The following is a 26716-nucleotide window of genomic DNA, read 5'->3' as shown; positions in this document are numbered from 1 at the left end:
GTCCATGCCATGTCCTCTGCCAATGTGGATCTTCAGGCTGACATTGATGAAATCCTGACACAATACCCGGATGTGTTTAGTGGAATGGGTACGCTGCCGTACTGCCACAAAGTCTTACTCAGGCCTGATGCCACGCCTGTGATCCATGCACCACGCCGGATGCCGGCTCCTCTGAAGGAACGATTAAAGGCGGAGCTAATAATTGCAGATGCCCCGTCGCGCTCCATCACCTCGCCTTGTGAACAGTTAGACTTCATCCGCCAAATTGAGGCACAGGTGCAACTGTGTGCCAGCAACCTCCCGGCCTCAGATGAGAGAGTGGTCAACATTCGAGAAGAGACTGCCAAGGACCCTCTTCTGCAGCGAGTAATGCATCATCTTGCAAATGGCTGGCAGAAAGGGCAATGCCCTCAGTTCTTTAATGTCAAGGACGACCTGACAGTCGTCGAGGGGATCCTCCTCAAGCTAGATCGTATCGTTATGCCTCGCAGCCTCCAGAGCCGAGTGCTCAAACAAATCCACGAGGGACACCTCGGTGTCGAGAAATGTAGGCGCAGGGCTCGGCAGGCTGTCTATTGGCCTGGAATCAACCAGAACATATCCAACATGGTCCTCAATTGTGCAAACTGCCTGCGTTTCCAGCCTGTTCAACCCAAAGAAACACTTCAGCAACACGAGATCGTGACCTCTCTGTGGTCTAAGGTGGGAATCGAGCTTTTTCACGCCAATGGGCATGACTATGTGCTCATCATAGATTACTTCTCAAGTTACTCGGAAGTGGTGAAGCTGTCAGATCTCACATCAAGGATAGTCATCAAGGCCTGCAAGGAGACATTTGCCAGGCATGTCATGAGTGACAATGGTCCCTGCTTCCACAGCCAAGAGTGGTCCAATTTCACCAGCTGTACTAATTCAAACACATCACCTCGAGCCCGCACTACCCGCAATCTAACGGGGAGGTTGAGAAAGGGGTTCATATCATGAAGCAACTACTCTGCAAGGCTGCGGACTCGGCTTCTGACTTCAACCTTGCGCTGCTGGCGTACAGGGCAACCCCTCTATCCACCGGTATGTCTCTGGCACAACTCCTTATGAATAGAGACCTGCGGACGACTGTTCCGGCCATTCACTTACCAGACCTGGATCACCTCCCAGTGCTGCAAAAGGTGCTGCAACTCAGGAACCGGCAGAAGCTGACATACGATGCTCATGCTACTGATTTGCTTGTGCTCTCTCCGGAAGATGCTGTTCGCATCAAGTTACCTGATGGTGGCTGGTCAGGCCCAGCTGTTGTCATTCGGCAGGCTGCTCCCAGGTCGTTTGTGGTTCGTATGGCTGATGGTCAATTGTCAGGCGCAACAGAAGGGCACTTCGCAAACTTGCCTGCCCACCACTGAATTTCATCTTTCCAGCTGTTGTTATGCCTCCTCCGGACACCTCGCTCCACGGGGCCACCAATCTGGCTGCAATCCCGCCTGTCAAGGTGCCGTCGTCCCCACCTCCACCTCTCAGGCGGTCGACAAGGATCCGACGCCAGTCCCAAAGATTGGATTTATAGACATTTATATTGTACATATTGTTCTGTATCTGCACGCTAGACACCTTCCATGTACATATTCCGTCACTCGCCATTTACTGTAAATAGTTATATCTGTATATACTGTCGAACATGCTCTAAGCAACCGACAAAACATTTTTTTTTTTTTTTTTTTTTTTAAAAAGGGGGATGTCATGATGTGCACTCATGCACATAATGAGATACAGACAGGCAGTGACAGACACCCAGTACAGCAAATCAACACATAGGACAGAACACAAAACACAACCAATCACCAGACAGAACAGTAGAAGGGGGTTTCCACTTTAAAACACACGAGGCATCAGCACTCGGCCTCTTTCCACTGATGACAACTGTAGTGACAGTCAGGGTGTATATATCAGTTAGCACCTTCCACAGTGGCTCAGAGCTAGTCTGGTCTAGTTAGGTATAGTTAGTACACTTATAGTAGTAGCGTGTCAACCCACAGAAAGCTGTGTGCACTGTTACAGAAGTTCAATAAATCGTATTGAATCGTAGGTTTGGTGTCTGCTTTCCAGTACAACTGCATCCAGTTGCAGTCCGTGTTACCCCAGGGTGAATAACACGACAGACATGTGAGAAAAAAAGAAAACTCCTTCGCCCTTGGCCGTGCAAACCTCGATGGGTCTACTCCCCCATCTGTTCCATAAACCCCTTCAATTCCTTTGCCTCACTGTCCTGGATTTTGAACGGTCCAATTCCAGATTAATGACTGTGTTATAATCTCCCCCCATGATCAAGTTAAGTGACTCTGTCTGGGATATTACCTAACAACTGCCTCATAAATTTCACATTGTCCCAATTCGGAGCATATACGTTCACGAGTACCACCCGCACCCCCTCCAGCTTCACACTCACCATTATGTACATGCCACACACCCCCCCCCCCGCCCCCCCCGGTGTCTGACACGATTCTCCCTGCCTCGAATGCCACCCGTTTATTAATCAAAATCGTTACCCCCGTCGTCTTTGAGTCAAGCCCCAAGTGGAATACTTGGCCAACCCACCTCTGCCTCAATCTAGTCTGGTCTGTAACCTTTAGGTGTGTATCTTGTAACATTGCCACGTGCGCAAAAACGCGAGCCCTCTTGACCGGCCCGTTCAGCCCTCTAACGTTCCATGTAATCAGCCTGGTCGGGGACTTCCCGCCCCGCCCTCTCCCCTGCTAATAGCACCAGAAACCCAACACCCCATATCAAGCTCAAGCTATCACCTTCTTGCCCCCCACTGTGCTTCCGTGAGTCAGCTGACCAAGCTGACCTGATCGTTCCAACCCATGGCACCAAACAGATCGTCTCCCCATTGTTCTCTCACCTCTCCCCCAACTTGGACAAACATATTCAAAGCATCACATTCCCCAGTAAACAAACAGCAGAAAAAAATAGTGGAAAAACCACAGAAAAAAAACAACAACCGCAGAACAACCCCCCCCCCCCCCTTCCTCCACCCAGCTCCCAGTATGACAAAGTTAACTTTAGCCATCGAAACAGCCCCTTATTGCCCATAACACTACTTATTCAAACCAGCACAAAAGTGATTGTCAACAAATCACCATTGCAGTACTCTCCCCAAGGATTCAGTGTCTTTAGTTCACATCCAATCTTTTTTCCCTGATGAAAGTCAATGCATCGTCCGGTGTTTCAAAGTAAAATTCCCGGTCCTCATGTGACCCACAGACGCGCTGGGTACAACATCCCGAACTTCACCCCCTTCTTAAAAAGGGACGATTTTGCCCGATTAAACCCGGCTCGCCTCTTGGCCAAATCCGCGCCCAGGGCTTGATAAATGCGCAGCTCACAATTCTCCCACCTGCTGCTCATTTCTTTCTTGGCTCACTGCAGAACCTGTTCCTTGTCCAGGAATTAGTGCATACGTACCACCATCGCCATCGGAAGGTAGTTTGCTCGGGGCTTCTTCGCGAGGGCTCTGTGCGCTCCATCCACTCCTCAGCCCCCCATCAACTTCTCCAGCATGTTCGTCACATAGTTCCTCGCATCCGATCCCTCACTACCCTCAGGGAGGCCGACGATTCTCAGGTTCTGCCTCCTGGACCTCCTTCCCCAAGTACTCCAGCTTCTCCTGCATTCTTTTCTGGCAGTCATTCATCATCTCTACATTGGTCTCCAGCACAGTTAGGTATTCCTCGTGCTCAGGCACCTTTTTCTCCACCTCCTGGATTGCACGTCCGTGGATTTCTTGATTCTGCACAACCTGATCAATCGAAGCCTTGATCGGGTCCAGCGTGTCCTTCTTAAGCTTTGCGAAGCAATCTTCAAAACATTTCACCAGCTGCTCCGTCGACCACTGTGCCGTCTCCCCGCGGCCCTGCTTCTCCGCCATGCTTTTCCGCATTGCCAGCTCTGCTCGCGTCTTTCTTGTAGAACTCTGTGTTCTTACACGGCCACTTCTGGTCCAATTCTCCATACACTGGACGGAGGGTTTCTCCTCACCGCCTCACTCTCCACCGATTCATCCAATAAAATCCGGGGAAAAACGGGAGAAAAAGGTCCAAAAGTCCATCACAGGCAGGAGCTATCAAACGTGTGATCTACTCCTCCATGGTCGCCACTGGAAGTGTTCAACTTGTTCCTTAACTGACTTCCTGAGATATTCTTTTTGGTCCCACTCTTTTTTGGACATTTTGCTCTTTGGAAGGTTGCTTTTTTTAGCTCCCTGGTCCTGTCCAGCATCTCCTGAGTCCAGTTTACAACCAACTCAAGTTCTGGCTGTCCCAGGGTGAGCTTCTGGTTGTTAAACAACAGCTTAGTTTTTCTTAAAGCCTGTAGTTGCTTTCATTTCGTAAATCCCCAATTACAATGCAGGTGCAATTTAAAGTGAAACTAAAACCTATTGACATGCAGGCACCTTTGTTTAACATGAAATTAACTAAAGTTTTAACCCTTAAGTAAGTTTAAATGTGTACCTTATTTCGAATACCCACAACACAAAAGATAAATTACTTGAACTCTCCTATTTCCCAACAATGCATAACCAGAAATGTCAGGCACCAGGGTGGCTGCCGCATGTTCCTGACATACATCACAGCACAATGCAGGCAGTATATTTGGTACTCCTGCTTTAGATCAATTGTTACTGTTATAACTTGTCATGAACAGATGCTCTTCCAGAGGATCCAAATTTAGTTAGCCCCAGTTCCAAAATGTGGCATCACAGAGGGACAACATAGTCAAAATCAGTTAATAGCTTAATAGCTACTTAAGTATCAAGTAATTAAAAATAAACCATGTTCTGATACTGGACCAGACCCCAACATTTGTTAGGATACCGGACAAGAACCCCAAACAATTTTTGTTAATTTGTAAAATTATGAGAAAGGATACTTCACCCCAGGAGTGATGACTCTGACCAATAGGTAAATTTTATGTGAAAACAAACATTAATTTAAACATAGAATTAACGTCAAAGAAAATAGCTTTATAATTATCAGTTAAGCAGTTCCTAAACACAAGGAAAAACTTGAACTTGCTATCTATTCCTGCTACTAACTCCAATTAAGTAATCCAATACAGATTACTTGCTGAGTTGTGTGGGCCTTTAGAGAGAGTTCTTTTCACGATTTAGTACATTTCTGCTCAACCAGCAACGTTTTGCAAAACTGCTGTCCAACTTAAAATCCTTGTCTTGTTAGACTCAAATCCTACGGCAAACTGCAAGACTGCATAGAGTCAGATTTGGCTCCTCCCATTAATTACATCATCCCACTAAAATGTCACATGACCTGCTTAGCTAGGACTAAATACAACCCCTCAAAGTATCAAATCTCCAGCAATCATAACAACATTCCATTAGACCTTTATCTGTAATCAAGTAAGTGGTTGGAATCATGATATCACCTTTATGACTCCTTAATTACTTTACCAGGCATACTGCCTGTATGTACTTTGAACCAGGGATTTTTCATATTACTGCAATAAATATGAAATATAATATAGCTTTAATAAGCTAAACGAGAACCTGCTGGCAACTGATCCCGAACTGGGGCAGGGCCAGAGGTCGGCCATCTTTATACAGAGCCTGAGGGGAGGAACCACAGGCGGAGCCAGCAGAGACAACAAACAATATATACAATACAGTGGTTTACCACTATATATATATACACATTACAGTAACATTGGTTTACCACAGTCAGCAATTACAGACCAGTCGGTATAACGTCAATGCTGTGGAAGCTTCTAGAAACAATTATTTGGGATAAATTAGTAGTCCCATGGAAAAGCGTAGGTTGATTAGGTAGATCCAGCATGGATTTCTGAGGTGGAAATAGTGTTTAACTAACTTGAAGTTTATTGAAGAGGTATCAACAGGGTCAGTTAGGGTAATTCTGTTGATGTACATGGGACCCCGCCCTTACCTCCTTCCACTTCAGCTGCTGGATGCACATCTTCAGCGCCTCCGAGGAGGTCTTGGCTTTGGAGCTGTCCACGGTAACAACCCGTTTGCTCCTCTTCTGCCGGCCGTGGCGGCCCTGCCTGCCCTCCTCCGGCCTCCGCGACCGGCGCGACCGCGACACATCTTCACTCAGCGACGCCAGGGCTCTGCGGGCCGCCAGCGGCAGCAGCAGCGGCGGGATTGTGGACGCCGGCTTCTCTTTGCCTCCCGAGGCGGGCGTCTCCTCTTTGGTGGTCCGGGCCGCGCTGGCCTCGGGCTGGCCATCGCTGGCCCCCGCTGCCGCCGGCTGACTCATCGCTCGAGCTCCCTCTGAGTGCCGGCCGCCCGCTCGCCCCGCGCCGCCTCCCCCCCCCCCGGCCGCGCGCCGCGTCGCTCCCATTGTTTACGCGCCGGTTGACAGAGCAACGGCCCGGCGACGGAAGCCGAGCAGCTCAGACCCGTCGGCGGTTGGAAAGGAGCAGCGCGGTGGGGCGGGGGACTGCCACGGCTTTTCCAAGTCCCTCGCAACGCCTCCGGTTCTTAATCCACGAGCGGTGGACCACCGCGGGGCAGAAATAATATGTACAGAGCCTGTCTGGATGTCCCGAAGCCAAGGAAGGTTCATTTGTAAATTGTAGCCATTGGGCCAGTTGGCTGCTCAATTTACGCACAGTAAGCTCCTCAAAGTTAGTATGCCACATTCTTCGGTGTGCCCAGACTGAATTGCGGGCCGGGACACTATTTGTGGAGCAATTCAGGACATGTTAATGTGCCAGCAGTCTGCCCACATAAATCTAGAGCAATTCTCATTCCTGCCGGTGTCCCTGAGGAGCTGAAACTGCCGATGAACACTCCACTCCCCAAAACACTCTCATTGAAGCCAAAACGATGGCACAGAGGAGAGCGGTTCCCTGGTTTCTTGACTGTAATCTGAATAGGATGTTGACGAATGTGATATAAAATAGGTTAAATATATTAGTTACAGTAATGTAGATGTAGGCCGGTCTAATTCTAGTGAGTTCACAAAGGATTTCAGAAAGCATGGCACGGGAGGGGGAGGGGTGTCGAGTGGAGGCCTTCAGGACGCGCGACAACGCAGAATCGCCGAGCAGAAGCTTGGAGCCAAGTTCCGCACTCATGAGTGCGGCCTCAACCGGGACCTGGGATTCATGTTGCGTTACATTCATCCCCCACCATCTGGCCTGCAAAATCCTACCAACTGTCCTGGCTTGACACAATTCACACCTCTTTAACCTGGGGTTACCCATCTCTGGATCGGTAAAGATTTAATCACCTGCTAATGCTCGCAATCCAAGCATTGTCTGGCATCTTTGAATCTGTCTATATATATGTTTCTGGAACATACCTCTTCATTCACCTGAGGAAGGAGCAGCGCTCCGAAAGCTAGTGACATCGAAACAAACCTGCTGGACTTTAACCTGGTGTTGTAAAACCTCTTACAGTCGAGGAGGAGAATAGGATGCTGGGTAACAAGAGGCCAGGGGAAAGGAATAAGAAGTAAGCCAATTAGGATGTATGGCCAGGTCAGGAGGGGTATAGGATGACCTATGGGAATCGTTTATGTGAAACTTGATGCCATTTCAGTGGAGTGGGCAGCACGGTAGCCTTGTGGATAGCACAATTGCTTCACAGCTCCAGGGTCCCAGGTTCGATTCTGGCTTGGGTCACTGTCTGTGCGGAGTCTGCACATCCTCCCCATGTGTGCGTGGGTTTCCTCCGGGTGCTCCGGTTTCCTCCCACAGTCCAAAGATGTGCGGATTAGGTGGATTGGCCATGATAAATTGCCCTTAGTGTCCAAAATTGCCCTTAGTGTTGGGTGGGGTTACTGGGTTATGGGGATAGGGTGGCGGTGTTGACCTTGGGTAGGGTGCTCTTTCTAAGAGCCGGTGCAGACTCGATGGGCTGAATGGCCTCCTTCTGCACTGTAAATTCTATGACTCTATTTGAATGTATTTGTAGAGATTCGTTTGTCTCCAACAGCACTCGATTCTAAAGACCAAGAGGCTGCTTGTGTTCTGGGTTTTTGTGAAGCGAGTCAGACTTGCAAGTCGGGTAAAAATAAATAATACTGTGCCTACAAATCCATCTCGAGTTTTATTGAGGCCAGACTGACGGGTAAAGAAATCTCAATTCGGCAATGTGAGACACAGTGGAGGAGAGACGGGACACGGGCTTCCCCCAGGTGGACAGGCGGGTCCAGCCCGCTATCTTTAACCAGGCCTGGGCGGAGATGGCCGAGGCGGTCAGTGCTGTGAGCCTCACCAGGCAGACCAGCACGCAGTGTCAGAAGAAGACAATCAACATCCTCAGGGCAGCTCGGCTGAGCCATCACCTTTGTTCTCCTGACATCAGTCCTGTCCCCCACTTCTCACATCACACCCACCTCTCCCATAGTGGCCAATCAAAACTCATCTCCCTTGCATCCCACCCTGCACCAAACTCCAATACCTGTATTGTCCTCTTTAGCCAGGTGCCTTGTACACACATGCCACCAGCCACAGACCCGCCTCCATGTAACTCGCCTCCATGTGTCGCATCATGTCCTTTATGTGTTCCTGGGGGAAAGAGAGCCAATAATAGACGAGCGGGAGAAGATCGGAGGAGGCATCCCGGACCTCCGGGTTTAAACCACCGCAAGGCAGAGGGCATTGGAGTTCGTCGGGGAGGTGCAGGACAGGTCCATTTCAGATGCGGAGGTCGGCACGTGAGAACCAAGTGAGCTCCCAATGCAGAGTGATGTCCCAATAGCACGTGAGTCACCACTCTTCCCCCAGATTACTCCTTCCCCAGACCTCACCATGTGTCTTGTCTTTTGTTTTGCAGGATCGCCATTAGACACTGCCGGCCCATTTGGGGTACCTTGCCTCCAGCCACATTCCCAGCATACCCCGGAGCAGCAGTCTGGGGCCGACACCAACTTCTCGTCACTGCTGTCACCTGCAACCTCCACGACCGCAGAGACTATCGCCTTCTGGTGCACGTGTCATACCTGCTGCAGCACACCAGGTGGAGGTAGGGGCACCCGAAGGAGCGGACTGTTGGAGGGCTGCCTAATCCCAGGAAACAGCTGTAGTCTGGATAGATATCGCACTTCTGGAAAGTATGATCCCATCACTGGTGGAGATGCAGACGCAGAGCCAAGATTTACAGGAGTGGGTGTCAACAACTTTCCAGCACCTGCACGTGCAGCTGGAGGAGTCCAACCGTCTTCAGGTGCAGGAGACCGTGTAGACAATGCATGGTACCGAGGCCAACACTGAATGGGTGGTGTCCTCGGTGAAAACCTTGGATCAAAACGTCACAGCCATGGGTCAAGTCATCCAAGGCGGGGCAGCACGGTGGCGCAGTGGTTAGCACTGCAGCCTCACGGCGGTGAGGTCCCAGGTTCAATCCCGGCTCTGGGTCACTGTCCGTGTGGAGTTTGCACATTCTCCCCGTGTTTGCGTGGATTTCGCCCCCACAACCCAAAGATGTGCAGGGTAGGTGGATTGGCCACACTCAATTGCCCCTTAATTGGAAAAAATGAATTGGGTACTCTACGTTTGTTTTTAAAAAAGACATCCAAGGCTTGGGGCAATCTGTGCCATCGGTGGCTGAGGCTCAGGACAGGGGAGCCCAGTCACAGGCAGCCATGTATTGGGACTACATGGATATTGCTGCAGCGCTCCAGAGCTTGGCCCATTCACAAAGGGTCATGGCTGAGGGCGTCGAGAGATTTAGCCCGGTGCTGACTGACCTGGGCCAGTCACAGAGGGATATGACCGAGGCAGAGAGGGGCATGACTCATTCGCTGAGGGACGTGACCCAATCTTAGTGCATCATGGTTGAGGGCTTCAAGACCCTGGTTCGGACTAGAGCGGGCCTCCAGTACTGGCAGAGCTCACTCCGGGCTCACCTACATCCCATAGAGTAGCCCAGGAGCCATCGAGCATCCGAAGGGAAGGGAAAGTTCCGGGGTCCATGCCGGTGCCTCCCGAAGAGGAGTTGCTGGAACACCTCAACGCTTCTGAATCCCCCTACCTGACACTGCCACATCTCATGGGCAGTGGGCAGAACAGGGTGATACCTCGTCACCTGTGACACCCAAAGGTTGGGTGGGCCTATCCAGGTCCAGGCCCTCCAGAGGACGGCTGCCAAAGGCATCTCGGGTCAGAGGGCGAGATACGCAGCAGGCTGCCACCACGTCTGATGTGCTGTCTGGTGTCACACCTAAAAGGACCATTAGAGCACATAAGAAAAAGTTAGGTTGGCACGGGTGCAGGTTAGAGGTAGGGGGTCAGGGCACAACAATTGCTATAGTCATGCTTAAACACCATTTCATCAACATTCTGACCTGCCTCAATCCGCTGTCTGAAAGGTGTGAGGGATGGGTTGCGCTTGGTTTAGAGGGTATGCCGGGTGGGGGAAGGTTGGAGGTGTGGGTGTTGGAGGATGGAATGGGGCAAGGCCCCCAGGACATTTGAGCGTTCCATCTGGGATCACCTTCAGAGATGGGCAGGGAACGGGGCCACAAGTATGAGACCACCTTGTAAGACAGCTTACCCTGTGAGTGACCAATCACTGCTCAACATCTCCATAACCTCCGCCCCCCCCCCCCCCCCCTCACCACCCCACCAAAGGATATGTACCCCATGAGATAGAATAGCCAGCACACATGCACGGATCACCCGGGCGGACAGCGGAATGTGATTCTGAGGACAGGAGTCAGACTTAGTCAAAAGATGAGGAGCACCAGAACCTATCTTACAGCGACTCGTTATCTTCCTTCGTCCAGTAGACAAGACGTGTTGATACTGCCTGCCCAGGCCCAACACCCTGTAGTGATGCTGATCGGACCCTCGGATGGAGAGTTGGGGTGGTAGGATGGAGTGAAGGGAGGATGGACAGGTGCAGTCAAGGGAGGAGGGATTGGCTGGTGTGAAGGGAGTAGGGACAGGGGTGGTGCAGTGAAGTGGAGGAAGGACAGGGGTGATGCAGCGAAGTGAAGGGAGGAGGGTCGGGGTAGTGCCGTGAAGTGAAGGTAGAAGGACAGGGGTGGTGCAGTGAAGTGGAGGAGGGACGGATGGCAGCAGAGCTGCCAGTGGCCTGGCCTCCTAGTAGGCAAATCTGGAGGTGGTGAGGTTGTCCCCTGTGTGGCAGCCCTGGAGCACATGTTGGGTGGCCTGCTGTGCCAGCCCGGGCTCTATGCCCGGTTCTTCCTGGACATCCTCCTCGTCAGATGAGGCTTGGCGTTCTTCCTCCTCCTCCAGCATGTCTCCCCTCTGCTGTGCAATGTTGTGCAACCGCATCAGGCCAGCACGATGTTCGAGACCCACCTGGGGCTATATTGGAGCGGTACATGCATCAGAAGCACATCTTGAGGACATCGATGCACTGCTCAATGATGCTCTTGCTTGCTGCATAGATGTCATGTAACAGGTCTCTGCATCAGTCTGGAGCCTCCAGACAGGCGACATTAGCCAAGGTCTCAGCGGGTAATCCTCATCACCCAAAAGCCAACTCTTCACCTGAGAGAACGCCTCGAAGGTGCCAGGAACCGATGAGTGTGCCAGGATCATAGAATTTACAGTGCACAAGGAGGCCATTCAGCCCATTGAGTCTGCACCAGTCCTTGGAAAGAGCACCCTACTTAAGCCCATGCCTTCACCCTATCCGAGTAACCCAGTAACACCACCTAACCTTTTGGACACTAAGGGGCAATTTATCATGGTCAATCCATGTAACCTGCACATCTTTTGGAGGAAACCGGATCACCCGGAGGAAACCCACGCAGACACGGGGAGAACTTGCAAACTCCACACAGACAGTCACCCGAGGCTGGAATTGACCTCGGGTCCCTGGAGCTGTGAGGCAGCCGTGCTAACCACTGTGCCATCCTAAACTGTCTATCCTGTATCCTCAGATTGTGACCCCTGGTTCTGGAAACCCCCACATATCTGAAACATCTGTCTTGTATCTGTATGTATTGTGCACGCTGTCTGGGTAACAGGCGCAGACGTGCATGATGTGCAGCTGTTGGTCACCCACCAACTGCACATTCAGGGAGTGGAAGCCCTTCTGATTGATGATGGGCACCCCCTGAATAACCGGTGCTCATATGGGGGCATGGGTGCAATCTATCATTCCCTGGACTTGGGCATGTCAGGATGGTGGAAAATCCTGCTGCTCAGGCATCCTGGTGTGCCTGGTCCAGACTGAAATTTATATAGTCTGCTACCGGGGTGCATAGGACATACATCAAAGCGTGAATGCACCGGTGTACAGATGTCTGAGAGATCCCAAACAGGTCTCCGCTTGACCCCTAGAAAGACACAGAGACATAAATGTTCTGGGCAACCGTCACCTTGACGGCCGTCGGGAGTGGGTATTCTTCCAAACCCCCGCGGCAGAGGTGGCACATGGTCTTCCTGGTTAGCCAAAGTCTTTGGCGCACAGGCGGTCCAGATGCCCGATTCACTGACTGACCCAGATTTGCATTTCTGGCAACGTGGATTTAGCACAGTGTGACTGTTATAGCTTAGTCGTGTGATGTAGTGTGTGACATGAGGAAATTATTTCCCTCGAAGGATTAAACGTTGATAAAGAGGAAGTGTTGGATTGACTGTCGGTATTGAAGTTGATAGGGCATTGTGACAGGATGAGCTGCATCCAAGGATATTGAAGGTAGTGAGAGTGGAAATTGCTGGCCATTATCTTTCAGTGTTTCCTAGACTTCAGGAAGGTGCCAAATGCTACCCCCTTGTTCAAAAAAGGTTGTAAGGATACCCCCAGCAATTAACAGGCTAGTGAGGTTAACATCAATAGTGGGCAAGCTTCAAGAAACAAATATCCGCGATAGAATTAGTAGGCATTGGAAAAATATGGGTTGATTAGGCCAGCATGGACTTCTGAAGAGGAAATCGTGTTTAACTAACTTGCTGGAGTATTTTGAGCAGCTGATCGAAAGGGTAGATGAGGGTAATACTGTTAACGTGGTGTACATGGACTTTCAGAAGGCATTCGATACAGTGCCACAAATCAGACTTGTGATAAAAATTATAGCTCATGGAATAAAAGGGACAGTAACAACGTGGATACAAAATTGGCTGAATAATAGGAAGAAGGCAGTAATGGCCAAAGAATATGTTTTGTGCTGGAGGAAGGTTTGTAGTGGTCTTCCCCCAGGTATCAGTATTGGGACCCTTACTTTTCTTGATGTATATTAATGATCTAGATCTTGGTGCGCAGGGTACAATGTTTAAGTTTGGGGGCGACACAAAACTGAATAGGGCAGTGTAGAACTTCAGAAGGATACAGACAAGATGTTGGGTTGGGCAGATAGGTGGCAGATGAAGTCCAATGCGGAGAAATGTGAGGTGATGCATTTTGTAGGAAAAATATGCAGAGATACCATAACATATGGGCTAAAATCGTTAAAGGAGTCCAGGTGCAAGAGACCTGGATGTATGTGTGCATAGATCATTGAAGGTGGCAGGACAGGTGATGAAAGCAATTAATAAAACATATAGAATTCTGGACTTTCGGAACATAGCATACAAGAGCAAGGAGGTTGTGCTGAGCTTATACAAGATACTAGTTAAACCTTAGCTGGAATATTGTGTTCTTGGCGCAACACCATACTAATGATGTGAACGCATTGGAGAGAGTGCAGAAGAGGTTTACAAGAATGGTTCCAAAGATCTTCGGTTATGAAGTAGATTGGAGAGGGTGGGAATGTTTTCCTTGGAGAAAAGAAGGCGAAGAGGAGATTTGATAGAGATGCTCAAAATCATAAGGGGCTGGACAGAGTAGATAGGGAGAAACTGTTCTTGCTTGTAAAAGATCAAGAAGGAGAGGACACAAATTTAAGTGATTTACAAAAGAAGCAAATATGTTGTGAGAAAAAACTTTTCATATGACTGGTTCGGGTCTGGAAAACATTGGAGTCATGTTCAATCGAGGCATTGAAGGGGACATTAATAATAATATTATAATCGCTTATTGTCACAAGTAGGCTTCAATGAAGTTACTGTGAAAAGCCCCTAGAAATGAGTATTTGAATAGAAACAATGCAGGGATATGGGGAAAAGACAAGGAAATGACACTTAGCCACAATGTTCGTTTGGAGAGCTACTGCACGCATGATGGGCCAAATGGCTTCCTTCTGCACCATGACAATTCTGTGATTCCTGAAAACTGTAACTTTAAGTGTCACCCCTTTAAGTGAAATATGGTTTCCCATAGGAATCAATGTTAAAGCCCGAGTTAGGTTCCTGAAGACAATTTTTGATCAGAAGAATCAATGTAAAAATTGAAACATTACTCCCAGTTAAAAAATACTGTAATGTACAGTGCAGTAAGTGACTTTAAAAAAGTTGCCTTGCCTGCAGGCTTCATCTTAGCAGAGACCTCTTTAAAACACCACACATTCCTCAAACACCGGTAATGTACATTACAGTATCGACCAATACCATTGTAGAGCAATGATTTCTTTTAAAAACAGAAGTCCATCGCATTTCCTCAGGTATGTACTGTACCAGCAGCAAAGAAATTTGAAAACAAGTTTACAGTACAGTGGATAGTTTTTTTTCAAAGAAGTTCACAGAGTTCCTCAACCAGTACAAGGTACAGTAAACAAACAGTTTAAACATGATATTTAGTTTAGCACAGGGGCACCTAAAAATACAGCAAAAAAGTGATGTCCTTGAATGTACAGATAGGACAAAATGATGCTGATCATAAGCCAGACTCAGGATGTAATGAAATCATGACACTGCTCACATACTTTAAAATGGGGAATACTGTACTTTAAATGGAATGCAACATTAAAAAATGAATCCCTTTAAAATGAAACCACTTTAAAAGGGGATACTTAAAGTGGGGATTTACTGTATAGAACATAAATATTGCTGTAAAAACAGACATATTGGCAAAGCTTTTGGTTGTGTATTCATCAGGACTGACACAAGAATGCCAAATTTCAAAGTAGATAACAATTATATTGCATGAGAAAAGGGTGCTGAATAGTTGGCAAGTAGACTCTGGTCAAGACATTGCCATTAAGAATGTGCCAAGAATAGTTATTTCCCCCAAGCTTTTTAGGTTTAAAAACAGCGTAATGCCCAGACATGTTCCTTTTGCCTGCAGAGGGCAGGTCCCTGCATATGAATGTATGTAGCTTCTAACACTCATACGTTTGGCATATTGCAAGTCTGACTGATAATCCTACATTGGTTGTTACTGTAATTTTTACCATACTTGGGATTGTTCAGCAAGTGCTATCCAATCTACAACCAATATCTAATGGACATTAAAGCATGCCCCATCAGTTATTTTCTGTGGAGCAGATACTTACTTAACTTGCAAAACTCAGAATATAGGCTGGGATTTTCCAGTCCTGTAGACCTTTGGCTGGTCCGTCAAACTTTTTGTCCCACCTATTACGATGCCTGCCACAAGCAGGACCAGAATCCTGGTCATAATGTCTGACCGGAGAGGTGATTCCATGATTGGTATTGACCAGAATTGGTGGGCATAATGGACTATTATTATTTAAGTTTACAAGTTCTTTTCTTACTTGAGTTCTATGTTAGTTGGACATCTCATAAAAAAGAAGGCACCTTTGTAAGGCTTTTATATTTGAGGTTGGCAACACCAAACCATTTTGTACATACAATTTAATTAAGAACAAACAATAAACGTACAGTACAGAAACAAGTAATTTAGTTCAACTGGTCCTTCCTGGTTTATACTTGACATGTGCCTCCTCCCAACCCTTTTCATTTAACTCTATTAGCATAACCTATTTCGGAATTACCAGTCACATGGACAAATGTGGATTAGTTAATGAAAGCCAGCATGGATTTGGTAGAGGCAAATCATGTTTAACTTGATGGAATTTTTTGGTTAGATAGCAGAGAGTTGATGAAGGTAATGTAGTTGATGTGGTGCACTTGGACTTCAGAATAGGTTTGTCAAAAATGTAAAACACATGAAATAAACGGACAGTGGCAACATGGATATGAAATTGGTTGAGTGAATATGTATTGGTGAATTTTGGGGGGGGGCTGGAACCACTGCTTCTCTTGAATATTAATGACCTGGACTTAACTATACAGAGCACAGTTTCAAAATTTGCAGTTGACACAAAACTTAGAAGTATTGTGAACTGCGAGGTGGATCGTGATAGACTTCAAGAGGACATAGACAGGTTTGTGGAATGAGTGGACATGTGGCAGTTGAAATTAATTTTGAGAAATGTGGAGTGGTACATTTTGATAGGAAGAACAAGGAAAGTCGATATAAAATAAAAGGTTCAATCCATAGAACACTAGCTCTAAATCACAGCTGATACTATGTTAATAGTAAGTACATTTGAGAAGGAATATCCAAATTGTTGCCAGAATCCGAGGGAAGATCATTTTTATTTATGCAGGGATTTTTTATGATCTGGAATGTCTGCCTGAAAACATGGTAAAAGTCACTTCAGTAATAACTTTCAAAAGGTTATATACTTGAAAAGAAATAAAAACACAATTCAGGGCCCTAGGAAAGAGCAGGGGAGTAGAACTAATTGGATAGCTCCTTCAAAGAGCCTGCACAAACACAATGGGCCACATGGCTATGATCCACAAGTGTGATCCACTTATTTAGGTTATTGTATGAAATCATTCATTTTAGTTTAAAATTACACCCATTTCACTCCTAGTGTCACTCTGAAAAATAACTGCTGCATAATTATTATTTCTACTTTTACCTTGTTCATCATATAGATTTTCTCTTGAACTCATTGAAATGAAAATCGCTTATTGTCACAAGTAGGCTTCAAATGAAGTTACTGTGAAAAGCCCCTAGTCGCCACATTCCAGCGCCTGTTCGGGGAGGCTGGTATTTTTGATTTGACATTTAGGGTATGCTCACAGGTTTATTAATGGTGCAAAGCGGAAACCTCACACACTACATGAATCTAAATTGGGCATGAATGCCCATATGACATAGAAACTATGTAGAGGGAGGCTCTGTCCGCTGTGAAATTTTGCTCCCTATTATTCATGTGGTGTGAAGTCAAGCCCTGACATTGGATTCAAACTCCATTTACATTATGACTGCAGCATTTTGTGAAGCAAAATACTTCACACCAGCATTACAATTGTAATGTGAATACATCCTTGGTCTCAATGAACTCATACTGTAGACCTATCCAGTTTCAAAATTTACTCATTTTGGTTTAATAGCATACAATAGCTCTATACGTTTTACACAGGTGTGCATCCATCTCATTATTTCTTACCAGAAATTTAACGAATATTTTTATTGGTGTTAAGAGCTATGAATCCTGGACTTTGTGTTTTTAAATGTCAGACTTTAAGTCTCATTCATATTGCTTTAAATAATCTATTTATGGTAGTGTGGGTACAAATTTAAGATGATCACAAAAAGAAAATAAATCTTTATGTTGAGGGAAGTTACAATTTGTAACTACCTGCCACAATCTGTTGTTGATGCATAGCCCACATATTTTAAAAGGGAATTAGATCACTGCTTGAGAAAATAAGTGTGGGAAATAAACAGAAAAATGGAATTAGAGGAGGTGGCTCAAGTGAAGAAAAACTCCAGCACCTCTTGATGAATCAAATTGCTATGGTGATTCCACAGTATCTCACTCTAAATATACACATGGTTCCATTTGTTGAAATGGGTTTGCAATCTGTCACAATCATTTATGTCATAAATGTGGCAGCACATTTCCTTTCTCACCCCTATCTTAATGCTCTAAACTGGTTAATCTACAGAATTAAAGGAAACTGAAAATTCTCATACAAAAGCATAATAATGTGGATTCTAGAAATCGAAATCGAAAATGCTGTACATACTCAGCAGGTCAGGTAGATTCTGGAAAGATAAACAGTTAACATTTCAGGTCTGTAAATTTCCAGTTTTTATGACTTAGGATCCTTCTTGGGTGCCCTAGTCACGTACATCAATCAGAAGTGTGCAAGCAGGAGAGTTCAATTATTATTATTCTCAAATGACTATTTGAAAGAGTAAACCAATGTTTCTCATTCCCCACAGACATTTATGCCAGATATCTGCACCTGTTCCACAGTAATTGACAGGACCCATGTAGCTCTTTATTGCTGCATGTTAAATGAATAATGCTTTTGCTCGGAAAACAAAGGTAGTTTTAAGGGATTTATATTTGTTTGGTAAACATTAGAAATAAGGTTATAAGTGTGTTTATTTTAATGTTTCTTTGCCTGGAAAGGTAAAACCTATAGTTAGATTCATGCTGGAGAAAGGTATTTGTATGTGTGGGTGTTGGTTAAGTTCCAACTGTGTTTCCATTGTGCTTAGAGAGAGTATGGTGCGAAAAATAAATAGGTCAACAGAGATATGTGGGTATTGGTTAGCAACTGGCCTTGTAAGGTAGAGAAGCTTTTAAATTTTAGTTTTAACTGAATTTATGGGCAGTTGGAGACAGAATCTCAGTGAATGAACATCTTTCAACTCTGCTAGAAGAAAGATTAGACAGGATGGGAGCTGCAACGGGGCAGGCTTCCTAAAATAAAAGTTATAGTCCTGATAACCACAGACTTTGGACAGAAAGAGGAGTAAATGAACAGAGACCAAGGTATTGTTCAGACAAATTCAAGGAAAAGTAAACAAAGTGTTGAGTTCAATTGAAGATCGCAGTAACTATATTTAAAGTGGGACAGCAGTCTTCAGAGGTAGATGAAATATTTGATGTCATTTTAATACAGTCTGGGAACTAAAAGTAAAAGCAATTGTGAGCAGTTTGTACAACAGTCAAGGCAAAGAAATCCTAAAGGGGTTGGTGTGAAATGCTGGGCTGGATTTGCTGTTAAAAGTGGAGTGGAAGCTTTGTTTGAAAGTTTCATTTGTAAAACCTGTTTTGCATTTCAGAATACAAACCGCCAAGTGAGAGCATTATTATGAGAGAAGATTTTAAACATGTTTTTGGGAGTGGAGATTGGAAACTCTCATGTGGGGGGATTCTGAGGAGAAAACCACAGACACTTACATGGGTTCAGAGCAGAGTGTGTATTTGCCCACGGTCAACTTGCATGCTTAAAAGTGACTTTCTATGTTAATAAAACCATTGTATCTTAAGATACTTTGTAATTCATGTTAATCTTTAAATCTGTGTGCATTATAATTCAATTTTTCATAAATAAATTTGTTTCTTGTTTAAACTAATTGGTGGTCCTGTGACTCCATTCTTCTATGTTTTATTTTAAAAAAGTAAAGTTACAGTCTTTTAAGCTAGGGTTACATTCTGGGATGTTCCTGTCCAGTTATAATGTCTACTGGGATCATAACAAAAGTGAGGGCTCTTCTGCGATTTCAAAACATGGAGAAAGGGTTATTGGATGCTGATTAGTTAAACTTAAAAGTAGTAAGTGGAGTACTGAAGTACCGGACAAAGGGATTGGAGTTACTGTGAGGTATATTGTACACGTTCGAATCGAAAATGGCATTGGAAATTGCTAAGACTTCCCTAAAGATGGAAGATGTAACTCTGACTCGATCACAGAAACCGACCAAGAGTCAGTTATTGAGTTGGCAGATAAATTGGAGTCAGGATTACTTGCAGGGGTAAGGAAAGTTGACACCGAAAGCATAGTGAAATATTACAACGGTTGTCAGATAGGCCAAGTATTTCAAAAAGAGGAAACTGAATTAGCTAAAATTCAATTACCAAGCAAATAATTAGAAATTAAGAAAAAAGAGAAAGAAATATAAATGAAGACAATTGAATTGCATGTAAAGGAAAAAGAAAGAAATAGAACTGAAGAATGTTGAAAAACAGGAGAAAGTGTATTTCAAAGGGAACAGAGAAGTTAGCAATGGCAGAAAGGGAAAAGAGCTAGTGAGTTGTATGCATCACTGTTGGAAGAGGTATCTAGATTATGAAGCAGTCATAATCCACCTGGACAAACTCGTATTGAATTCGAGAGGGTGAAGCAAAATAATTTTGACCATTGGATATGGATGTTAAAGATAGAGAGAACATATGAAGCCCTTTGAAAGGTAATTATTTTAGAAACATTTAAAGATTCACCACCTTTGGTTATAAGGATGCAAGTTGAGGAAAAAAATGTTAAAACTGCTAGGCAGGTAGCAGAGCTAGTTGATGATTACAAATTGGTCCATAAGAAAACAGATAGTCAAGAAAGAGATGGAATAGTTGGGAATGGTCAGGAAATTTCACCTCAGATCTAACCAGAAGGTGCTGAGAGTGGTAGTGACATTCAGAGACCTAATATTTCCATTGTAAATAAAGTGGGACATATGCAGGCAAATGGTTGGAAATTAAATAGGTGACCAGTTACTGTAAGAAAAGAAGCATCTGAAAAATAAATGATTGTTAGTGATGCAGGTGAAACATGCTCTTTCAGAATCAATGAGAAAGGGGGATAGATCTCAAGATAGTTCAGAGAATTATTTGAGTACTGGCGGGGGAAGTCAAGCTATTGGAAGTTCTGGACATTTTATTTCAAAGGAAGACATTTTTTCTCACTGGCAAAATAAGTAAACAAATTAAAATGTTGATAGAAAGCAGATCAGTCATTGATGGTGGCTGATGACAATTTGTATTCCAGGAGGTTTTATGAAGGAAAATATGAGATATTGATGGAAGGGGTTGTTAATTTCTTGCTGCTGTTGAGTAAAATGTCAAGAGATCTGCTCCTTTTCACAAAACACCTTTATTTTCCTTGAACACACTCTATACAAAACTCTATCACCACACCACATGCCCAAGAGCCACCTGCAACCCCTTTACATATCAGTGTCAATTATTGGATACTTAACATAAATGAGACATCTAATTGGAATGCCTCTTAACCCAATCCTTAACAGTCTCCCCTTCCTTGATGAAAAACATTTTGGTAAATATTGGTTTCCTCCGAAAAAACAAAATTACAAGAAACTCAAAAACACACGCACTTCCTCTTTTTTTTAAAGTCACAGAAACAAGTGCCCTTCATTAATAATATCCAAAGGTTTCTGTGAACTAGCCCCTCTTTTCGTAAAACAATCGGACATAGACATAGAAATTACAGTGCAGAAGGAGGCCATTCGGCCCATCGAGTCTGCACCGGCTCTTGGAAAGAGCACCCTACCAAAGCCCACACCTCCACCCTATCCCCAGAAACCCCACCCAACACTAAGGGCGATTTGGGACACTAAGGGCAATTTCGCATGGCCAGTCCACCTAACCTGCACATCTTTGGACTGTGGGAGGAAACCGGAGCACCCGAAGGAAACCCACGCACACACGGGGAGAACGTGCAGACTCCGCACAGACAGTGACCCAGCTACTGTCAACCCATTCAATTTTTGCAATCTCCCCTCTGTCCAACATCTGTTTCAAACTTGCGATATCTATTCTCAACCTTTTCTCATTCACACTTTTTTGTAGAGTGCACATTTTCCCACAGGGATTTATTGTCAATGTGAATGTTTCCCCAAATCCCCTAATCCCAAAATGTCTGTCAATATCTGGGATATATAAAAGACCACATCCACCGCCTCTACAAGGCTCAATGTCTCAGTGGCCAAAGTGCTTTTGACCACTCTCCTTATTTTCTGTGTTTCCCACACAAGAGGGCAACATTTACCATTGTTACTCAAAAGGAAAATTATAAAGCCTCCTAAGCTTGAAACCCTATCACATAAATTTGCATAGGACGCATCACTATAAACTATGAGTTTCAAGTGCCGAAGATCACCTAAAACTGGGAACCTCAAAACACACTCCTACATTTTTAGTTTGACTAATGCTTTATTTGCTCGCATTAGGTCTTCCACTTCAGGATCATTCATTTTTGTACTGCCTTCTCTAAGACATCAAAACTAATGTCTGGTCTAGTTTGTCGCAGATCTTAAGGTCCATGGCCACAATGTCGTTAAAATCCGTGGCCAAAGGTAGGGTTACTATCGGTCGTGAACATAAGAAGCAACTTAACAACATTCTTGAAACAGCTAAAAGAGATTTTGATAAGAAGAAAGATGTTAACGCATAAAAATTACATTTTGACTGTTAAATCAAAATGCAAATTTACCATATATGAGTTGGAATGTGGTCTTGAGAATGGAACTATGCCTGTAAGTGATGAAAAGGACAATTGCACTGGAGACTTAAAGGAGACATTACTTTCTGAGTTGAAAACTAGAAATCAGAAGAAAAAGAAACACAGGACTTTAGTATGATAATGTATATATTCTGATCATGCTGTTAAAGTTATTGTTCTGGTTAAATCATTGTAATTATATCTTATGTGTAATTTCGACCTAACAAAACTACCTGTATGATGCACTATCTTGGGCGAAATTCTCCCCCAACGGCGCGATGTCCGCCGACTGGCGCCCAAAATGGCGCCAATCAGACGGGCATCGCGCCGCCCCAAAGGTGCGGAATGCTCCACATCTTTGGGGGCCGAGCCTTGACATTGAGGGGCTAGGCCGACGCCGGAAGGATTTCCGCCCCGCCAGCTGGTGGCAACGGCGTTTGTTGCCCCGCCAGCTGGCGCGGAAATGACATTCGGGGCAGCGCATGCGCGGGAGCGTCAGCAGCTGCTGACAGTTTCCCGTGCATGCGCAGTGGGGAGAGTCTCTTCCGCCTCCACCATGGTGGAGACCGTTGCGGAGGCGGAAGGGAAAGAGTGCCCCCACGACACAGGCCCGCCCGCAGATCGGTGGGCCCCGATCGCGGGCCAGGCCACCGTGGGGGCACCCCCCGGGATCAGATCACCCCGCGCCCCCCCCAGGACCCCGAAGCCCGCCCATGCCGCCTTGGCCCGCCGGTAAATAGCTACTTTAATTTACGCCGGCGGGACAGGCAGTTTCTCGGCGGGACTTCGGCCCATCCGGGCCGGAGAATCCAGCGGGGGGGGGGCCTGCCAACCAGTGCGGCCCGATTCCCGCCCCCGCCGAATATCCGGTACCGGAGACTTCGGCAACCGGCGGGGGCGGGATTCTTGGCGGCCAACGGCCATTCTCCGACCCTCTGGGGGGTCGGAGAATGACCCCCGTGATGTGGTTTGATATTTGTAATGTTAAGTTTGTGTAAAGTGGATGTAACACTAGTGTAAAGAAATCTGTGTAATTATGAAGATTTCTTTCTTTTAAAGGAAAATAAAGATAGTTTTAAGGAGTTAATTGGTATTGGTAAACATTAGAAATAGTGAAATCTGAGGATAGATTGGAGAGGGTGAGACTGTTCTTGGAGAAAAGAAGGCTCAGAGGTTATTTGATAGAGATGCTCAAAAACACGAGGGGCCCAGCAGAGTATACAGGGAGAACCTGTTTTCGCTGGTAAAAGGATAAAGGAGAGTGCACAGATTTAAAGTGATTTGCTAAAGAAGCAAATGGGATGTGAGGAGAAACTATCACACAATGAGCGGTTTGGGTCTGGAATGCACTGCCTGGAAGTGTGCTGGAGGCAAGTTTAATCAATGCACTTTCACCAATATTTACTAAAACCTCACAGTGGGTTTTGTTTGGTACTTTTTGTAGTGACCTTCAACTTTAGTATCTACAATTTAGGATTTCTTATTTCAATAAGATATGTGTCAAGAAGCAGAAGTATTTTTAAGTAATCTGTATTTGCATTGTTGGATAATAGAAATAAAGGATAGATTTAAGCGAGTTTAATTTCATGGTTCTGGCTAAGAAAGGGTAAAACTCTAGTTAGATTCATGTTAAACAAAGTTGTTTGCATTTATGGGGGATTTTGCTTTCATTTCAAGCTGTATCTATCTCTATTGTGCTTAGAGTCTTTATGGCGTGAAATCTAAACAAGAGCTTGGAGAAAGAATGAGTATTGCTTAGCAAGGAGTTGCCACTTTTGGGGAAAAGACTAGTTTAACTGAACTCATACAGAAGAAGCTGAGCAGTGAGAGAGGGAAACAGCTCTGCCAGAGGAAAAAACATGCACTGGAGTAATGGACAAGAAAGCAAGTCCGAGAGAACATAGAAACTTAGAAAATAGGAGTGGGAATAGGCTATTCGGCCCTTCGAGCCTGCTCCAACATTCATTATAATCATGGCTGATCACCGAACTCAGTAACCTGTTCCTGCTTTCCCCCCATATTCTTTGATTCCTTTAACCCCAAGAGCTACATTTAACTCCTTCTTGGAAACATACAATGTTTTGTCCTCAACTGCTTTCTGTGGTAGCTAATTCCACAGGCACCACTATCTGGATGAAGAAATTTCCTGTTATCGCAGTCTTAAATGGTCCCCCCACATCCTCAGACTGTGACCCCTGGTTCTGGACTCTCCCGCCATCGGGAATGTCCTTCCTGCATCCACCTTGTCTGGTCTGTTCGTATTTTATAGATTCATATGAGATTCCCCTTCCCCCCCATTCTTAACTCCAGCGAATATAATCCTGACCGACTCGTATCTCTCCCTGTACGTCGGTCGTGCCGTCACAGGAATCAGTCTGGTAAACCTTTGCTGTACTCCCTCGAGAGCAAGAACATCCTTTCTCAGATAAAGAGACCAAAACTGCACACTATATTCCAGGGGCGCGATTCTCCACTCCCACGCCGGTTGGGAGAATCGCCTGGGCCGCCAAAATTTCCCGGGCCGCCGGTCCGACGCCCTCCCGCGATTCTCCCAAGCGGCGGGAACGGCCCAGTCGAGTTTCATGGGCCGCAGGCCGGAGAATCACTGGGGACACCGAAAATGGCGATTCTCCGGCACCCCCGCTATTCTGAGGCCCGGATGGGCCGAGCAGCCAGGCCAAAACGGCGGATTCCCCCCGGCGCCATCCACACTTGGTCGCTGCAGTCATGAGCGGTGCGTGAACGCTGGGGGGGCGAGCGGGGATCCTGCACCAGGGGGTACCTCAGATGTGGGGTGGCCCGCGATTGGTGCCCACCAATCGTCGGGCCGTCCTCTCTGAAGGAGGACCTCCTTCCTTCCGCGGCCCCACAAGATCCGTCCGCCATCTTCTTACGGGGTGGATTTAGAGAGGACGGCAACCACGCATGCGCGGGTTGGCGTTGGCCAACCCGCGCATGCGCAGATGACGCCCGTTATGCGGCGCCGGCCGCGTCATCTATGCCATGCCGCTTTTACACGGGCAACAAGGCCTGGCACGTGTAGATGACGTGGCCCCGATCCTGGCCCATTGTCAGGGCCTGAATCGGTCGGGACCGGGGCCGTTCCACGCCGTCGTGAACCTCAACGCCATTCACGACGGTGCGGCCACTTCGGTGTGGGAGTGGAGAATCGCGCCCAAGGTGTGGTGTCACCAAGGCCCTGTATAATTGCTCAAGACGTCCCTGCCCCTATACTCAAATCCTTGCCATACCATTTGCCTTCTTTACCGCCTGCTGCACCTGCATGTTTACTTTCAGTGACTGGTGCACAAGGACACCCAGGTCTCATTGCACCTTCCCCTCTCTCAATCTATAGCCATTCAGAAAATAATCTGCCTACTTGTCTTTGCTACCATAGTGGATAACCTTACATTTATCCACATTATACTGCATGTGTCAAGCATTTGCCCACTCAGTCAACCTGTCCAAATCATACTGAAATGAAATGAAAATGAAAATCGCTTATTGTCGCAAGTAGGCTTCAAATGAAGTTACTGTGAAAAGCCCCTAGTCGCCACATTCCGGCGCCTGTTCGGGGAGGCTAGTATGGGAATTGAACCGTGCTGCTGGCCTGCCTTGGTCTGCTTTAAAAGCCAGCGATTTAGCCCAGTGTGCTAAACCAGCCCCTTAGTGTGCTAAACCAGCCAAGAGAAGCATCTCTGTATCATCTCCAAAGCTCATCTTCCCATCCAGCTTTGTGTCATCTGCAAATTTGGGGATATTACATTTAGTTTCCGCATCAAAATCATTAATATGTATTCTGAATAGCTGGGGTCCTAGCACTGATCCCTGAGGTACCCCACTAGTCACTGCCTGCCATTTGGAAAAAAATCCATTTATTCCTATTCTTTGTTTCCTATCTGCTAACCAGTTTTCTACTCACCTCAATATACTACCCCAATCGGGCGACACAGTAGCATAGTGATTAGCACTGTTGCTTCACAGCGCCAGGGTCCAGGTTCGATTCCCGGCTTGGGTCACTGTCTGTGTGGAATATGCATGTTCTCCGTGTGTATGTGTGGGTTTCCTCCGGGTGCTCCCGTTTCCTCCCACTAGTCCCGAAAAGATGTGCTGTTAGGTAATTTGGGCATTCTGAATTCTCCCTCTGTGTTCTCGAAGAGGCGGAGTAATGTGGCAACTAGGGGCTTTTCACAATAACTTCATTGCAGTGTTAATGTAAGCCTACTTGTGACAATAAAGATTATTATTATTAATTCAATCATTAATTGGTCAAGTCACATGATCCCATGTTTCTAGCCTTTTAGATCAATTTAATATTACATTGATAGCCTCGCAGCTCTGACTGCTGATTTAACACAAACTGGAAAGAACTCCAACAGCTCCCGGCCACCATCGCTCAGCTCCTTGAAGCTTGCTTGATTTTACAAGTCTCTGGTCATCACATCCCAATCAATCTAAGCACAGAAAACCCATTGTGCTGCAGCGTCATTCGTTTCAAGAACTTTTATGTTGTTGTCTCCAACCAGAAACGCAACTGGACTGGACCTTACCATGAAGAAACACTCTCTGGACTTTGGCTTTTCGAATTGTGGAAATCATGTGAACTAACATTCATTTCTCTGGTTCTTTTACTATTGCCCAGAATTGTAAA

The 26716-nt window shown here is 46.0% G+C and overlaps 1 protein-coding gene and 1 long non-coding RNA gene across 3 annotated transcripts in view; one reads left to right on the top strand and one right to left on the bottom strand.

Annotated features, from left to right (window-relative positions):
- The window catches only part of ttll11 (tubulin tyrosine ligase-like family, member 11), a 270098-nt gene extending 263750 nt beyond the window's left edge, over positions 1 to 6348 (bottom strand). The window contains exon 1 of the mRNA XM_072488539.1: positions 5952 to 6348. Coding sequence (XP_072344640.1) covers positions 5952 to 6284 — 333 coding nt within the window. The 5' untranslated portion in view covers positions 6285 to 6348. The remainder of the gene's footprint in view (positions 1 to 5951) is intronic.
- A 99-nt stretch (positions 6349 to 6447) lies between these two features.
- LOC140399195 (uncharacterized) lies at positions 6448 to 19186 on the top strand. 2 transcript variants are annotated; one of them, XR_011937661.1, is made up of 3 exons: positions 6448 to 6654; positions 18041 to 18146; positions 18893 to 19186. It is a non-coding gene; the product is annotated as an uncharacterized lncRNA (long non-coding RNA). The 2 variants fall into 2 exon arrangements; XR_011937660.1 differs by having other exon boundaries at positions 18041 to 19186.
- Positions 19187 to 26716: the final 7530 nt, after the last annotated feature.

This window comes from Scyliorhinus torazame, chromosome 22, assembly GCF_047496885.1.
Source record: "Scyliorhinus torazame isolate Kashiwa2021f chromosome 22, sScyTor2.1, whole genome shotgun sequence".
NCBI classification, from domain to species: Eukaryota; Metazoa; Chordata; class Chondrichthyes; order Carcharhiniformes; family Scyliorhinidae; genus Scyliorhinus; species Scyliorhinus torazame.
This window is presented reverse-complemented; position numbering and strand designations above follow the sequence as displayed.